Source organism: Lepidochelys olivacea, assembly GCF_965140295.1.
Source record: "Lepidochelys olivacea isolate rLepOli2 genome assembly, chromosome: 21".
Classification (NCBI taxonomy): Eukaryota; Metazoa; Chordata; order Testudines; family Cheloniidae; genus Lepidochelys; species Lepidochelys olivacea.
The window spans coordinates 7607093-7625604 of record NC_140431.1 but is presented as its reverse complement, the minus strand read 5'-3'; the positions used below and the strand labels follow the sequence as shown (position 1 = coordinate 7625604).

General features: G+C 45.9%; 1 protein-coding gene across 2 annotated transcripts in view; it reads left to right on the top strand.

Annotated features, from left to right (window-relative positions):
* MDM4 (MDM4 regulator of p53) overlaps positions 1-7551 on the top strand; it is a 34029-nt gene extending 26478 nt beyond the window's left edge. For both annotated transcript variants that reach the window (XM_084611019.1, XM_084611018.1), the window contains exon 11: positions 1331-7551. In XM_084611019.1, coding sequence (XP_084467145.1) covers positions 1331-1891 — 561 coding nt within the window. In that variant the 3' untranslated portion in view covers positions 1892-7551. The remainder of the gene's footprint in view (positions 1-1330) is intronic.
* Positions 7552-18512: the final 10961 nt, after the last annotated feature.

Here is an 18512-nt window from a genome sequence, read left to right as displayed (position 1 = left end):
AAAACAACTGGTTTTGTTATGAGAGATGAAAAATGTAAATATGGATGTGTTTGCACACTGTTCTAGGGCCAAGTCTGTATTGCAGTCTGAAAGGAAATCTGGGATATTATCCTTGATGAAAATTCAGAAGTATAAACTAAGCCCCCGGTAGCCAGGGAAATAGCCAGATCAGAGTTAGTCATATCAGAAAACATGCTGCTGAAATATTCTGTATTCCAATCAGAGTTCCAGTGTATCCTGAGAGCTCCAAACCAGCTACTAAACTGCTGGTTGCTTCAAGGTGGTCCCCAGGATGGAGAGAGAATCCAATTGTCACTCTAATCTGTTTTAGTTACACACATGGCTCCTGTCACAGTAGCATCTGGGTGCCTCACCATCTTTAGTGTATTTATCCTCTACATCCCATGAAGGTAGGGCAATGCTGTTATCACCATGTTACAGATGGGGACCTGAGGCAGAGAGGGATGAAGTGACTTGTGCAGGGTAACAAAAGGTGTTTGTGGTGGAGCAGTAATTGAACCTGGGTCACCCACAGCCTACTTAGCACTTGAACTACAGATCCAGCCTTCTTCCGCATTTCGTCCTTCGGTTTCTGAACAATGTGGAAAAGAATTGTACCTTTTGACTCTTCTCCAAGAGGCATCCTTCCTAGTGTATCTTAACTGACACCAGATCTATGTTCTATCATCTGTGCTCTTTTTTCCCCAGTCCTTGCAGGCTCTCTTTTGAGGGTTTTGCTGTATGTCAAAAAAAAATATGTCACACTGTTCCTTGCAGCTGGCAGAGCCAAAAAAATTTTGAGCACACTTTTCTAGACTGTGCTGGCTTGACAAATCTGATTGTCCCTGGCATAGGACAGCAGAATTATAGCTCTAAACTTGAGTAGCCATTGCCCTTGGAATATAGGGTAATCAAGTAAGCCACTATCAATTGTGTAGATCCAGTAGATGCTAAATAATTAATGATTCTGAGAAATACACTTCTAACCAATTCAAGGAGCTATTTACCCTTGAATTTAGAGTGGGGCACTTAAATTTCAATAAACTGCACAGAATGAGAACTTTACTTTCCTCCAAAGACATGAAAGTTGAGAGGTGGGAAAAGACAAAGTAAACTCTTAAGCAGAGGGCGTGAGTCTGTAGGTGTTATGAGCACGGTGAAATGTTTCTTAGGCTCTCTAAGTTGCCACTGTGTATCATGCATCCGGGAGCCTTGACACACTGCCATTTTTGATGACTCTTCTTTGCTGCTTCCCGCACATAAAGGAAAGCAGCCTTAGCAAGAATGCACTGACTTGCTCTTGTTTTTGTCTACTCCGTTCATTCTTCAGGACTGCTGGCAATGCACCAAATGCAAGAAGTTTAACTCTCCAGTCAAACGGTACTGTTACCGCTGTTGGGCCTTACGGAAGGACTGGTACTCTGATTGCCCCAAACTAGCTCATTCTCTCTCTCTGTCCACCATTGATACTATTCAAGGCAAAAAGGATGATGAGGGAATCGATGTCCCAGACTGCAGAAGGACCGTGTCTGCTCCAGTTTGCCGACCCAAAGATCTGTACACAGAGGAATGCGAGTCACATGTAGACCCTGGCAGCTCCATGGAGTCCCTGGGTTTGGCAGAAGAATGCAAGGGCAAGGACCAGGAGCCACAGATGCATTTTGGTGAACACAAAAAGGAGGAAAAAGTAGAATGCCAAGAGAATATAAAAAATTTGTTGAATCCCTGCCTTCTATGCCAGAAGAGGCCGCGGGATGGGAATATTGTCCATGGAAGGTCTGCTCACCTAGTGGCTTGCTTCAAATGTGCAAAAATGTTGAAGAAAGGGAGATTGCCATGTCCAGTGTGCAAGAAACAGATCCAGATGGTGATCAGAATCTTCATGGGATAGCATGCTGCTGCAAGGTGCTTCAGGGATTTAAATGGTCGCTTGTCAGGGGACAGCTGCCACAAGGTTTACGTTGGTGTCTATGGTGCTGCAAGGGAGGCTAACCACGTAACTCAGCTAAAGAACAGGGGTCCCAAACTGACAAAGGAAGTTGCGGAATCCCAGTAATGAAATTAAACAATGTTCAGTTTTTAGTGTCAGTTTACGTTGCTGGGGCCTGACTGATCTGCCCTGGATTTTAGAATTTCTAAATCCTTTTCTTTCCAAGGTCTAGAGATGATGATTTCACCCGGATGGTCTTGTTTTCATAACTGATCCTTACAGAAGCCAGATGGTTAATGAATAAGTATGTAACTCTGGTTGGTTGTATGCTCTGCAGTAAGCTAAACTCTGTGCAGTGCCTCAAAATAGAAAACACAGGGCGGGAAGAGCGTGTGTCTGTGTGTACATGTATGTAGGCTGAATTCTCCAAGGATTAGTTCTCAGAAGAGTAATGGTAAACGGGGGTTACAAGACTTCTGACTCTCTGCAGTATTTTGTAAGATCAGGATGAGAGACTCTCCAAAATCCTTAATGAAAAACAAACCTCCCCAGCGTTTAATCAATATGTAAACCACCCTGTATGATTTAGCAATCATGCAACAGCAAGGTGTCATGTCTTGCTTTCTTACTGGATCCCTTTTAATTAAGATATAGAGTTGGGGGGCCAGTTCCTTGGCTGCTGTCAATCGGCATAGCTCAGTCAACTCCATGCTAATTGACACCAGCTGAGGATTTGGGCCTTAGGTGAGGTGTGCGCTTGCAACAGTTGTGCGTGTACATGTGAGCATTCTAATGCTCATAATTAGCTCCTCACACCAACAGCTGTTTTAACTGCATACCTGCCTTTTTTAAGCTGGCTGATCATTCGAGAAATGTCTCTATTTAAAGTGCTGGAGAGATTTACTAATGTGCAATTTTGAAAAATAAGGTCGTCTTAGTATGCCACCTTAGTATCTGTTGTGTGGTGTTGGTCACATTTGGACCCTCTTAAATTTGATGTAGTTTCTTACAGGTTTTAACGCTTCTCAGAATCCTTCTGCGGTATTCTTATCTGCACAGTGCAATAGAGGGTCCATCGGCCGTTAGAACTCAGCTAGAATTTGTAGTTTTAAACTGTTGTTAAATTCTTTCTTAAAGAGCACATCCTAGTATCTGCCCAGATCTTTCTCAACCCCCATCTGCAGGAAGGAGCTCCAGGGGTTGGAAATCTGTGAAGACTGCCTCATGGAGAGCATCCTCTATTGTCCCTTGTGGAGGTTGGTCAGGGTTTGCCCACATGGAGATGGCTGTGGGGTGCCTGTCCTCAAGCTTGGGGGATCTGTAGGGGAACAGGGTCATTCACATTCCACTGGACCCAAACTACCGGAGACTCCCGCCTGCAGCCACAGCTACCCTGGGGACCCCTTAGGGTTTGAGTAACTTCCACTGGGCAGGTAGAGAATCACTGTGCAGCACAGACCTCGGACCATGTGCAGAGGCATCTGCAGGATGCAAAGGGAAGAGACTGTGCTATGGAAGCACACGATCTTACCAAGTGCAGGGTCTCCTTCAGGTTAGATCATTTCCCAATAGATCTATGCATATCAGTTGGCTGTAAAGCAGGTATATAGCCCTTCTCCTGCTGCACTTTCCCTTCTCTCCTGCAGAGCCAGAGCCACAAATACAGCTCACTATGTGGAGTGAATTTACTTACCCCCATCCCTCCTCAAAACACACACTCCTTTTGGCACCTTTGTTTTATTTCCTACTTATTTTAAATAAATAAAAATCTAGAAAAATAAAGATGGCCAACACCTGTTAGGTCCCATTTAGCCCAGCACTCCTTGGCCATCACAGGTTTGCTCTCAACAATCTGTTATCCAAGGCTTTGTCCAGGCCTGTTTAAAATAACTCTAGGGTGGACTCTGTCACTTCTCTGTTTTAAATACCAAGAAATGTGCATTTGGTGTAGCGTCTCAATACACTGGGAAGCCATAGTTCTGTGTCCATAGAATACACATTGAAGGGCTGCGTCTTCTGCTGTGAAGACTATGCTCTCCTCCAAAGAGGTGGATTATTTGATCTAGCAGGTGTTTACCCTCTAACTGTTAAGATCCACATACCTGCCTTCTGCTGTAAAGTGTCTATCCAGTGCAAGTTGGGTGGGGATTCCTATTACTTGGGTCACCTAGACTGCCCTGTCTCTAGCATGTGGTTTGGGGAAGATTTTGCCTCCCCCTTCTGAACCATCACTGCCAGTCATTGCAGCTTGTGCTGTACATCATAGCCTTATTGCCCAGAGTTCCTGAGGGTGTACAGTTCAACTGGGCCTGAAGAGCTGCGGGAGGCTTTACATATTCACAAAGAACTGTAGTTTCCTCTCTAGCGACATTCCTTTTTGATATAGTATTTTTATTGTAGTCTCTCTAACTCCCTTCATCTCCCTGGTAGAGAGACAAAGCAGGTACAGGCCCCCCACAAGGTTCCTTAGAGCAGCGCTTAGCACACTGCTGCTGAAGCAGCTCTATCTCCAAAGTTTCAAATGGGAAGGGAAGAGAGAATATATAGCATTGATTGATCAGTACCCTCTTAGCTATGTTGTATGCAGAGAGGGCAGTGGCTCTCCTCTGGTTTAATCTTGACCTTGGGAGGAGGAGAGGGGAACGGATCTCTTTTCCATGGTTATAATCCAGGCTTTTCCTCTCTCGCTGTTGATTTGTGGCTTTTAGTTAGAAAGTGCTTCTACTTGGCATAGACTGACCAGCACAGCGCCAGTCCTGGATGTACTAGCTGACTAGCAGTGCATTGGGAGCTATGAGTGAGCAAGTCTAAGCAGAAATGGGAACCATTCCAGGCCACTAAATACTTGATACTCTTTCAGGTGGTTCGCAAAGCAACTTTTTCCTTCCTTTTTTCACTCCCTCTCAAGTCAAAAACCCAGTCTTTACCATGTGTTCAACCCATTCGTAACAAGCCAGCCGTGCGTCTGCATCTGCCAGGGAAGGTCACAAAACCCAGCAGCACCAAAACCACGTTGAGCTTATTCTTCTTCTGTAGGGACATCGGAGGAGATGGGATGTGTGGGATCAGAGCTATCACTGCCAAAAGCACACCAAACCTGTTGGTGATTCTGCCGCTGTATTGACTTGATGTTGTTTTACTGTGTGATGATTACTGCGTCTGTTTTTGTTTGCTGTACATGTATAAATGGAATGAGTTTTGTTTTTAAATCACAAGTTAAGCTGCAGTGCACCAAATTGCAGTTTCACAATATTGTTTTGCAAACAGGCCAGATCACCGACTGGTGTAAATCAGCATAGCTCTAGTGAAGTCAGTGGCGTTATGCTGACTTACACCGTTGGGGGTTCTGGCCCCATATCTGAAGCACACTTGTTACTGTCTTGCTGAAGGGTCACTAAAATGAAGCTGACGCACCTTTGCCTTCCTTTGGGCCGTTGAAGATTCAGCAGGGTTTCCTTACAATCGTATAGAAGTGGGAACTGTTGGTTACCAGCTAGCTGCCTTCCTTTCTTTCGATGTTTGTGCGCTCGGCAAGGTGGATGCTTGGACGTAAACTTGAAAGCACATCTTCTGGACACTGTGAATTTTGTTTGCCCGGGTGCCTTGAAAAAAGTGCATTTTGTTAAGAGTTCTGTTTGAATAGTTTTCAGACCCAACATGTTGTGAAGTGTGTAGTCCATGTTGATCAAAAAAGCCTGAAAGTACAATGTATTGGGTCAGGTGGGGATATAATATCCTTACTGAAACCCTATGAAGATGTGTAATATATACAAAGCTTGAGATACTTGCCTCTACTCAGTGGCTAAGAGTTATAAGGAGTCTAAGCGGAAATCCCCTTGTGTCAAAGGAAAGCCACAATGAACATTAGACAGCTTGGAGATTTATTTTTATTATGTAGCAGATATAAAAGTGGTATTTCAGAAGCATCAGCTTCTTTTTCTTACCAGTATAACTATCTTGCTTAAGGATATGATTTTTTCCCCCCTGAAATAGTTATACTGGTGTAATGCCTCGTGTCGATGCAGGTATACCGGTATAAAGGTACCGTAGTCCGATGTAGCTTATTCCCCTTCCCATAGATGCTTACACCAGTGTAACGGTGTCCACACTAGGGGTACATCTTCACTACCAACGTCAAAGTGCTGCCGCAGCACCAGCGCTGGGAGAGAGAAGAAACCACCCCCATGAGGGGAGTAGCTACCACGGCTCCCAGCGCTGGGGCACTGTCTACACTGCCACGTTACAGCGCTGAAACTTGCAGCGCTCAGGGAGGTGTCTTTTCACACCCCTGAGCGAGAAAGTTTCAGCGCTGTAAAGTGGCCATGTAGACAAGGCCTAAGAGGGTTGTACAGCTATATGTCTTAATAGTTAGAGTGGTACAACCTTTCTGTATAGACAAGCCCTAATTCAATCAGAGCTGCCGTTTTACTGACATTTCCCAACAGGAAGTATGTTCTCATGCCTTAGTTGCAGAGACAGGACCCAAAGTATTTCAATAAAATACCTAGCTCTTGTATAACTCTTTTGATCTGTAGATCTCAATGCGCGTTACAAATGAAGTCAGCATTTTACAGATGGGAAGCTAATACAGGCACCAGAAAGTTAACCACCTAAATCCAGAATTAGGCACCTTAATTCAGTGCCCTGATTTTTCGGAGCGGCTGAACACCTGGATCTCTTGTTCACTTGAGCGTCAGTTGTGAGCTACTCCACATCTCTGAAATTCTGACTGTTTATAGCGGTGCCCCCTTTTGGAGCCCAGGTTGGAAAGGGTCGGCCAGGGAGGACAGCTGAACGTATGAGAAGCAGTACAGTTGCCTGAGGTCCTGTTACTAAAAGATAATTGGTGAATGTTACGCATGTTAAACGACTGTTAATACATTTTAAAATAACACAGCTGCTTTGAAAATGACTCCTGCTTCCATACATCCCCTGTGTCCCAAATGGTCATTCAGCTTTCAAGGTGGCAGCTTCCTCGTTCATTCTTAACTCTTTGTATTCAGACAGTTTACAAATTATTTGTGATGACCTTTCTCTCTAATAATATAGGGTGACCAGAAGTCCTGATTTTACAGGGTCAGTCCTGATATTTCGGGCTTTTTCTTATGTAGGCATCTATTACCCTCCACCCGCTGTCCTGATTTTTCACATTTGCTGTCTGGTCACCCTGTAATAATACTTAATAAAGTGCTATAAGAGCTAAGGTGCTGTGCAAGCAGGAATCCTTCCAACACCCCTGTGTACCTATCTGAGAAAGCGCTTGAAGATGTCTGAAATATTGTGTAGGTAGCAGAAATGTTTTATGCTCTTGAATAACAATAGAAAGACCAATTCCCTTCCACAAAAGGTAATTTCTTACTAAATCCCCTAAGCACCCTTCCCCTGTTTTGCACCTAAATATATTTTCATCCAGGAAAAGTGAAATATCTATGGAATACATGCTCCCTACTTGTATCATAAAGCTCACCAAAATACTTCTATTTATATTTGCACTATTTTACAATGCTTTGATTGGAGTAAATTCATGACTTGTTTGTTTCCCATGCAAAATATAATTGACATTTGAAATCTTGTGATAGGGTAACTTAGAAGGTTTAGTTTTTAATTTGTACTGTGTTTCGGCAAAGCTTAAATAAAACCTTTGTTACCAGTATAGCAACCTTATTTATTTCACTTTGTGTGTGTACATGTGCAGCTTAACAGATCAATAGGAAATCCTCTGCAGCTCAAGACCCTCTTTCATATGAGTAACTTATTTGCTTGTGACTGTAGGAGACTGAATGAGAAGATCTTGGAAACAATTGGACTGGACTAGAGCAAAGTATAGAAAAAGTACCCTGAGACTTTCTATTGCCTTGTATGGTACAGAGTACCATTTTGGTAACTGAGGTGATTATGGCTGGTTAGGGCAGGAGGTATGGGCCAGATTCACATCTCAAATTGGTGATTTCGTTGAATACTGTGGGGTTAGACCAGATTTATAGCAGTGTAACTCAGATCAGAGTCTGGTCCCGAACCGTCTGTGACAGAATGGAATGGGGAGAGAGTTTTGCCTAACCTGAGATGTTAGGAGTGCTGTCCCTTTGTAAATGGGTGGGCATGGAGGAAGCTTAGGTATCTGAAAAGAAACATACTCCTCTATAGAACATGGCAATGTAAATTTCACCTAACTAGGTATCGGGAGCTGCTTGCTAGAGCTGCTCAGTCATAGTGTTAGGAAATCTCAGCTGCCAACTGTGCAGCAAAGCTGGCGTCACTGAGGTACGTGGGTATGTACCTGTGGAGTGTTTACATTGGCATGAGTAAAATTTAACTGTTTGTGGGACATGCAGTCCACTTGATTAGGGTTATCTCCTATTCCTGTGAGTGTCACTCGGTAAAATGATAAAGACACTGGTAGCTGTAATGTGGGTTTAGTAGAGAGACAAGGGAGGGGTGAGGTAACATTTTATTGGACCACCTTCTGTTGGGGAGAGAGACAAGCTTTCAAAAAGAGCTTGTGTAGCTCGAAAGCTTCTCTCTCAACAACAGAAGTTGGTCCAATAAAAGATGTTAACCCCCCCCCCCCCCGTCTTTCTAATAACCTGGGATGGACACGGCTATAACAGCACCACTGTGCTTTTATTGTGACATGATTATGATTTGTGGTAGCATCCCTGCTGTACTTTTCCAGACATTGAGGAAAAGACAGTCGCTGTTGGAGGAGCACAGTCTAAGTACAGGCAAACAGGTGTCAAGGAAGGGGAAAAGCAAGAGGGACTCTACACAAATTAACCAGATGCATTAGATAGATATAAAATATTCTCAACTACATGTGTTATATGTGTCAGAAACTCATGGGGGTGATTTATCACTAGTCACTGGCCCAGAAGGAGATGCAGCTTCATAATAAACAGCAGATGGAATGCTCCCTAAGAAAAATAAATAAATAAATGCAACCGGTGTTGGTGAAAGGTGGCGGAATAAAAGAACTGGAGACTGAGTTCTTTAGCCATAGCACAAGGATGGGGCAGTGGAAGCTTGCCCACATCATACTGTGCTCTGTCCTCTCTTAAAAGGACCACTTCCTGGGGGTAAAATTATTGTTCAGATGCCACGCTGCCATTTAGTCATTGACCGTTGCCAGGAAGGGAGCTCTGCAGTGATGCTTTGCTAGCGAATACTTGTTGGTTAACACCTGGGCTATGACCACCAACCATTTCAGATGCCAAACAGCTGTCGGAGAGCAGTAATTGTGCTCACAAACTAGCGATTTACATGGGAGAGCCTCCGGATCTCCATACTCAGTCTACTTGCATGGTCTTCTACCTAAGGCAGCTTTTTCTGCACTCTGCCAAGAATTTCATAAGCCTAGGCTTGCAGCGTAAAGCAGGACCTTCAGTGGGAAGATAAAAACCCAAGCTCTGCAGGGGGCCTTCCTGCCTATCTCCGGAAGACTCCTCACAGCCCCATGTGCATGTCTGGTCAAGAGAAATTGTCATTTTACAGGCTGGCAGAAACTTCTCAGATCTTTCTTACATGCCCCCCGCGCGCACACTCCCCCCGCAGCATTGCTGGCACCTGTACACAGAGGGTGGGACGCTGCTCTTACCCTGTATGCAGAGCTGCCGTTGACATTTCTGCATGCGGGTTCCGGTCGGGGTGTGATAAAAGAGAATGGACCCATCCTTAAGTAGAATTGCCCTTCCCATCTGCTATTGCTTCTGCACCTCTCTTCACCAGGCGAATCACATTGGACAACTAACCACTTCTCCTGGGTGCCTGCGTTGTGTTCTCTTGCCCGTTCACTCTGCCATTGCTGTGGACCCTACACACCTGCCACCAGTGGCCTCTGTCACTTGTAAACAATACCCTGAATAGTTCTTAGCATACCTGGTTCCCCTAGCTCCATCAGCTTTCCCTGACGAGGAGCTGTGCAGCAGCACGCTCACCTCGTGTCTACAGCTGTCCAGATGTTTAGAGCAGCCTGGCCAGAGGCAGGTAGAATCGATTTCAGAGAACTTGCGTCAATTCTGTTCCCCATAAGCTATGTTCTGCTGGTGAGATTTCCCTTCCTCTTCTCTACCTGCCCCTGGTTGAATAGCAGCTGTCTGTCACCAGAGAGCCCCGCAGGCAAAACAAATCTTCTGTTTAAAATGAAGCTAGAAAATGTATTGGAGCGAAATGGAATTGTTCACCCTTCCATCTGACTTCTGGAGAGGAGGACTTGTCAAGTAGATGCATCCAGTTCCTGTCAATGTGCTCACATCCTGTTAAGAGCAGCCGAACAACTGGCATCTGATCCTCTTTACAGACAGGGCCATGATACTTTCCTTTTGGGAGAGGTTGCTATTTGGCATTTTAGCAAACGAGAAGGGGAGCTTTTCTTGCATAGTGTGGTGTAGCACGTCAAGGACTGGGACTCGGGAGACCTCAGTCCAATTCCTGCATCTGCTTCTGCTCTGTGCCTCTTGCTTACCCTCCCATCCTTTGTTGATCTTGTCTGTTTACATTGCAAGCTCTTTGGGGAAAGAAACTGTGTTGTACTATACATGTGTACAGTACCTGGCACAAAGTGTCCCTGATCAGTTTTGGACCCTCTAATTTAATACAAATAACGATTCACAGCAACGGCGTCATGCAGGAAAGCTCACTTAAAACTGGTGGAAACCTGCTTTTAGATACATTGGTGAAAAGCCAGTCGCTCCATTGCAGTCAGTGGATTTGCTCCTGATCACCCCTGGCACTGTCTGTGCCAGAATATTGTTGAAAAGGCACATGCTGACACGATGCATGCACTGCTATCCACTCAGCAATTTATAATGCCATTGAAAGCTGACCTCAAGCCTCTTTCTTTGCACTGACACCCAAGTGTTTCCAAGCCCTTGTAAGCTTACACCAGTTTGGGCTTCTTACAGCCGGATCCTCCACTCAGTGAAACGGGTGGCAAAACTCCCGTTGCTCTTCATGGGCGCCTTTGGCTGCTTTCTGCTCTTTCATACAGGTATATAGATAGGTCAATGCAGTGCAGAGTCTAGGTTCTCCCTTGTCTTTGGACTGACTACTGCTGCAGGAAAGCTGGCTGGCTGGCATGCCAGATTGAAGCGAACTGGGGAGGGGACCGTGCTACAGCCCTATCGCAATCTCCACCATGGAAGTCTCCAGAGGAAAGCAGGCGGGAAAGGGAAGGAAGAGACTGCGTGGGACTCTCCTTTCCCCAGTTTACTGACTCCCCCTCCAAAGCAGGGACGAGATGTGGATGAGAAAGGCCATCACTCCCTGTGTCTCACCTACCCAGGAAAGGTGACCAATGCTTTGAGACCTGAAAGCCCCCAAATTTTGATTTTGTTTCCAAAACAACAACAAGACCTAAGTTCAATAGGAATGTTTTGTTTAATTCTAATTAATTCAGTTATAGGGGTGGGATTTAAATCTTTCCCAGCAGAATTTGCAACCCCTACATTAAAAGTAAGTAAACAAAAGCAGCTATTATTTGTATTGTGGTAGCACCCAGAGAACTCAGCTGAGCTCAGAGTCCGTTGTGCTGGGCACTGCACAGACATGTAGTAAGAGACCGTCCCTCCCCTGAAGAGCTTGCACGCTAATCAGACAAGACAGGCAGAGCAGGCACAGAGAGATTAAGTGACTTGTCTAAAGTCACACCAGCAGTCTGTGGCAGAGCCAGGAATCAAATACCTAGATGACGGTGCACTGGACTGGGGCTCAGATCTGTTCCTGGCCCTGCCAAGGGCATGCTGTGTTACTTTGGGCAAGTCATTTACCCTCTGTGCCTCGGTTTCCCCTGTAAAATGGGGATGATGATACTCCTTTGGAAAGCATTTGAGATCTGATGAAAAGCGTGGTATAAAAGCTAGGCATTACTATTTGCTAAATCCTAATCCACAACCTTAATCACAAAACCATCCTGCCTTTCTAGCCTAGAAGAAAAATTGACTAATCTGTTTTCAGTGGCCAGCTGGAGTGAAATGTGAACACCCTGCTGTAATAATGCAGTCTACACTAGATTTTTAGAACAATTGCAATAAGGTAAGGTGAGGCTGACTTGAGGATGGTTTCAGAAACCAGCTTTTGATGCAATGAGCTGAAAATTCCCCTTCAGATGTTAGTATTTGACAATGGGAAGAGTTCCTTCAGCTGCTAAAGAGAAGCCTAGATTAACCTTCCGTTTGGTGTTGGAGCATAACTGTATCCCAGCAGCATTTTCATAAAGATTTGGGATGCCCAACGTGTGGCTAACTGGTGACCTCCTTCTGTAACAGCAGCAGGTGCTGAAAGCTAATCAGCTGGCCAACTCCCAACAAGTAATGTCTATTTATCTGACAGGGTAGATTCAGGGATGAGCAAGGGTGGTGGTGTGCATTTAGTTTTGATGTTAAAAATTAAACAAATGTAGTGGGGCCTTCAGGATCCTGGCAGGTTTCTAAGGTGTCACTCAGTTTTGCAAGGTTTGAGGCCAAATTCCAAGTCTGAGTATGGTCTTGGGGTTAAGGTACTGAACTGGGATTTGGGTATAATTCCCAGCTCTGCTACAGACTTCCTGTCTGAGCTTGGGCAAGTTGCTTTGGCCAATATTTTCAGGATGGCTGAAGAACCACAGCTGGAGCCACATTTTCAAAAGAAAACATCACTGTGAGTGCTGGGCAGGTCTGACAATCTGGCTTTCATTTAGGTGCCTGAATGGGAACTGAGCTCTTTTTGAAAATTGGGCCACAATTGCAGGTGGTGAGCCCTTAAAAATCTGGCCTTTACACTCTCTGGGGCAGGATCTCAGTTCACTCCTCTGGAAAACGGAGATAATTTTTCCTTTATCCTGCCAATAATAAGCTCTTTAGGGCAGGGACTGTCTCTTATTATGTTCATTTACAATGCCTACTGTAACCCAGTCCTGCTCTCAGTTGGAGCAACTAGGTACTGCAATAGAAATACATAACTCCATTGTGCCTGCTTGCTCCATGCCTGAATGTTCTTTTGAGTTTCCCAGTTTTCGGGCATTCATTGCAATCGATCAAGTCCAGTTGCAAGGCCATGCAGCTCTCCAGTGATTTAAGTAAACAGTGGGTGTGGCACAGAGGGCAAGGGACGTGTTCAGTGACCAAATGCTTCAGGTTAGCAAAATGCACTTCTGAAAACTTCTGCCTCCTGTTGTATTTCATGCTCCCAGCTGGCAGCTCCAATGACAGCTGTGTGGTTGATGTTGGCACCACCCCTCTCTGCATTTTTCTGGGTTCTGGTGTCCGCAAAACACCCCATTTTAGAACTAAAGTAATTTACTAACTGCACTGAAGTCTATGGGTGATGTTTACATTTGCATTAACGGACAGCAAATCTCCCTATAGATGCTGAAACAAGAGAGGAAGGTTGTTATGTTTGTCTAATCTTAGCCTGCAACACAAACCCAGATCCCAAACAATGCCAGAGCCAGGCACCCTTAGGAATAGAAGCTGAAGCAGCACAACTGCTTAGGGTTTTAGCAGCGGGCTGGAAGGTGCAACCAGCAAAAAATGAGGTACAACAGTTTGCTGCCCTAGTGACGTGCTAATTGGAGATCGGTTAGTTTATAGCACTCTCCTTTCTATCACAAGCCCATCCCCACTGACCTTTTCTAATCCACCGGTGAAGGATTTTAATTGTAGCCAAAGCCCCAGGCAAAAATTGTCTCTTGCAATACACTTGGTGGGAAGCTGCAAGCTGATATTATTGTTTGTATTCCAGTGACCCCCAAGTGAGATCAGGTCCCATTGTGCTGGGTGCTGTCAGACACACAGTCCCCACCCCAAAGAGTTTAAAAGAGAAACAGAAAAGACAGCCAGAGGAGGGACTATTATTAGTCCTTGCATTTTTTGGGTCTTCATTACAAGCCAAATTCTGTAGTTCTTAGCCAAAGTGCCACTGAATTCAATTATGACTACTGCTATTACCAGCAGAGATCAGGGCCCAGTGGTGCTAGGTGCTGTACTGCTTCCAGCAGTTGACAAGAACGTCTGAGGAACAGTGGGGGGTGCAGGGGGGGAAATAAACTCAGACGTTCTTGTCAACTGCTGAAAATGGCCCACCTTGATTATCACTACAAAAGGTCGTGTCCCCCCGCCCCCGCCGCTCTCCTGCTGGTAATAGCTCACCTTAAGTGATCAATCTCGTTACAGTGTGTATGGTAACACTCATTGTTTCATGTTCTCTAGGTATATAAATCTCTCCTCTGTATTTTCCACTGAATACATCCGATGAAGTGAGCTGTAGCTCACGAAAGCTTATGCTCAAATAAATTTGTTAGTCTCTAAGGTGCCACAAATACTCCTTTTCTTATATCGCTATGCTCCTTGGAGTCTCAAGGGCAAGGTTTCTGGGGTATAAGCAAGAGATCCCCAGTGTTTAGCCTGGGTTAGCCCAAACGAATATGTAGAGCTTGCTTATTACGGAAACCTCTGTTACCTTTTGAAACTTACGACTAACTCATCTGTGTGTGTGTGTGTATGTTTATCTGCTTTAACCTAGTAAATAACATTCTTATTTCCTTTTCTTATTTCATAAATCTTTAGCTAGTTTGTTATAGGATTGGCTACAAGCATTGTCTTTGGTGTGAGATTGACGGTTTGTGCCCTGCCTCTTAGCAGTTTGCCCTGAGGTTGGTCCTCATAGTCTTAAGCCACGACAGGGTGGCTTGACAGTGACGAAGGAGCAAAGGGTGACTCTGAGGCAGTCCGGAAAGTGAGGCCCCGTCACTCCCACTCTCCTTTCCCTTGACAATTGCAAGCTACCCCTCCTGGTTTCCAAAACTTCCCCTGCTCTGTCTCCAGGGGTGGAGCCGAGAGCTGGAGTCATACTGCAGTCTCACGGATTTCAGTGGGCACTCCAGGCCCTTGCTGCTAGCAGGGCAATCCCCAGGTGCCCCCTAACTTGTCCTCAGTCTCCTCGTCTAACTCTTACCTCCCAGCAGCAGCTCTTAGGGAATCAGTTTATTCCTGTCTTTGCTGGCAGCAGGATGTTTTATTTATCTCCTCCGTGACTTTATCAGGATTGAATGTTCTACAGGTGCCACGTTCATACATCTTCTCCCCCTCCGATCTCGGTAGTGTAATGACTGTGTCCAGATTAAATATTTACCATCTCGTCTGTACTCACTCGCTTCCCTGTTCCATTCCTCTTTTAATTAAAGATTTACTACGTGGGCATTGGGACTTCTTCTGGACCTTCAAACCAGCCTCCCTTGTTAGTTTTTTTTAAGTGCTTTGTTATCCTAGCTCTGGCGGAGCAATCTGTAAATTAGGTCTGAAAAACTCACACACTTATACCGCCTTGATAAATTGATGCAGCGCTGAGGCAGGGAGTGTTTGGATAACGCATAGCAGCAGCAGCCGTGTGCTGCCAAGACAGGGATCCTAGAATGGATCTGTGGTGGGGCTTTGCTTTCCAGAACACACACATCTGTCTGTGATTCCAGCCAGGGTTTGTGGGTTGGGAGGGCAGAATCATCATCCAAGGAGTCCAGGAGCGGACGTGGGGCCAGATTTTCCAAAGAACTCATCTCTCATTTAGGCATCTAAACAAGTGGCTGGATGATTGGAGACCCAGCACGTTGGACACGGAACAGATCTGAAAACCTGCTCATCAGTGTCACAGCGGGAGCTGCTGGGTGCAGCGTGCTTCACGTCTCTAGCCACCTTCGTCAAGCCAGAAAGAGTCGAGGGTGCTTGGTCACTTGATTATCTTTTTGTTTATGTTTCTACTCCTGCTCAGGATCTCTCCCATGTTGAAGGCCTCGTGATCCAAAAGCCAAGTTCCACTCATTGGTGCAGCATGACACTAGCTAAGAATTGTGCCCCTCGTAGTGCAACGGAGGCTTCACGGCTGGAAACCCCACAAGCTCAGTTGTTTGGGGATGCCTGTGGGTTTTGTTGGGAGTGAAGGAGGGTGGGCTCAGCAGGGGAGCCATGCGCCACCCTCTATCTAGAGGCCAAGAATGGCTTAAAGGAGCTGCTATCGGGAAAGGCGGCCTGGTTTGTCCTCCACGGTTTGTTTGTTTGATTTTATTTGAGGCCTCAAAGCAAGCTCCCTCAAATCCAAATGCCGAGAAAGTCTGACCCTAAATCTCACAGCGTGGGCCCAGCGCCACACTGGGCTGAGCTAAAGCCTGGCTCCAAACACCCATGAGCTGTGGGGGACCACCATAGCTTGGGAAAACCTCTGCTAACACCCAGCCCCTCACCCCAAGAAGGACTAAGGGACAAGGAGACCTTTTCTCCTTGCATTGCCCGTGCCAGTCATTCCACTTGGCCAGAAGGTGGCACTGTTGCCCCAAGCACCGCTTGGCATGGCAGCATGACCACGGCAACTGAAAACACTTCTCCCATCCCTTTATCTGAATAATGTCATGGGTTGAGGGAAGCGCAGTCCTGGGGTCGTTCGTTCTTGTCTCTGGGCTGCTCCCCAGGGGGCTTGCGCCATGGTGGCTGCATGTGGGGCAGCGGAAGTCACCCTCCAGGGATATGGCTGTTATCGCTTCTAATTGGGCTTGGGGCCCCCTCAGTCTCTATCCACCCAGCCCCCAGCAGCACATCCCCCCAGAACCCTCACAAGTGGGGTGTTCCTCTGGGGATCTGCCAACTGCCTTGCTTTCCTCCTGTATCCTAGCCCAGGGGCTGATCTGCATGGGGGGCAACCGGTGACATGGAGCCCCCCGCTGCCTGGCAGAGCCCTGCACAAAGGCCAAGGATGCACCTAGCAGTATAAAAACTTTACGCTGTTTGTTCCCACAGCTACAGTTTCTCTGTCACTTCCCAGGAGCTACATGCTCACGGTTGCACAAGGCATCTGGTGGAGCTGGGAATATAACTCAGGTCTTCTATACCGCAAGCCTACACCTCCCTCCCCAGGCTGTGACTAGATTAGATGGGACCCCATGCAGAGACCAGCAGCTACACTCTGAATTGACAGGAGATGCCAGTTCAAAACCAGTGCAATTGCTACCCCTCCTTCTCCCTTCCCAGCCTCTGCTAAGGAGCCAGTCCTGCACCCGTGCCCTTGGAGTACTTTGCAGAGAGCTAGAGCTCTGTCCCTCAGAAAGGGCTGCCTGCAGCAGTGTTCCAGTAAGAGGTGTGTGAAATGGGTTTAGATCAAAGAAAACCTGGCCTGGACCTTCACCTATAAACTTAAACAGGAGACACATTGCTTTTTTTCATATTGCTGCCCTTCTGTGCTTCCTGGTTCTGTCTGCGATCCGGGGTTGCAGGCCCCAGCAGGGCTAGGCTTACAATTTTCATGGCTCCGTGCTGCCAGAGGTGGGGATGTGGATTGTGAATGGACTCCTACCTCCAGTCCCACCAGCACAGAGAACACTGGGCTGTGAGTCCCTCCTCCCTTCAGGCTCAGGAAGGGCAGGCTGGGCTACCGGCTGCTGAGTCTACCAGGACAGCAGGGCCAGAAATTGCCCAAGAACGCTGCCCGCACTGATGTTTCTACAGTTCTCAGGAAATCAGATGAGTCGGTGCTGCCATCTGGGTGCTCTGCTGCACCCTGTCTTGTGAACTCTTCCCAACCCTCAGTTGTCAATTTAAAACATCAGATTGTCTGATTTCAGTTGACAAAAAAGAAAAATGTGTGAGTTTTCAGTTTTGTTTGTATTTGTTTATTTTATGATGAAGACTCAACATTTTTCCTGGAAATTTTTTGGTGAAAATGAAAAATGTTCCATCCTCATCTAAAATTTTCAAAGGCAAAACCAATAATTTTCCATCCATCTCTGTTGCCTACTGGAGAAAGGTCCACTGCACAAGATACTGAAATAGCCTTCAACTTAGGGAACATAATCGCTGGTACACTATCGATAGTATTTCTATAACATATCATCCGTCCAGCCATACTATATTTGTATAACAGCCTGAACAATCACTAAAACGAAGAGCAAGCCAAACGAGGGTGACCATTTCAGCTTTATTCGACAAACCACTGACAGAAGTCCCTACTGCGATGTCTAAGCATTGAGAAGTCATGGCAGCTTATTCTCACTGACTCAGCCCGGTGTTTTCACAGCCCCAGAGCCAGGCGCCCAGTTCAAGGTTTGCTTGGCTTATTTATGTCTTCTCCACTCACTGTAAATGGGAATACAATCTATGCTTCCATCAGGGTCAGTATAATTATCCCCTGATGTCCTGATGCAGCAGATTAAAAGGGCACATCAGTAATTCAGGCAGGAGAGGGCTTAAGGGCCTGATCCTGCACAGTATCAAACACCTCTTGGAAAGATGCTGAGGCCATTTCAACTCCCCAAGTGCTGCAATTTACAGGAGGCATGCAGCACATTGCAGGATCGGGCCCTATGTGCCCATGTATTTGGTCACAGAAATGTGTCTAAAGAAGCAGCGGCTATAGTTTAAGTCTTGCTGATTAAAAGGCTGCTGTCCAAGTTTAAAAAAAACCCACAAAACAGTTAATCCATCCACCCATCTTCCTTCCATGTTTTATTAGATCAGTGCTCCATTGCACTAGGCACATACACATAGATGCAATCGCTGACTCAAAGAGCTTACAATCTAAATAGACAGGATTGTAAGGAACATGGAGAGGTGATGTGATTTGCCCAAAGTTG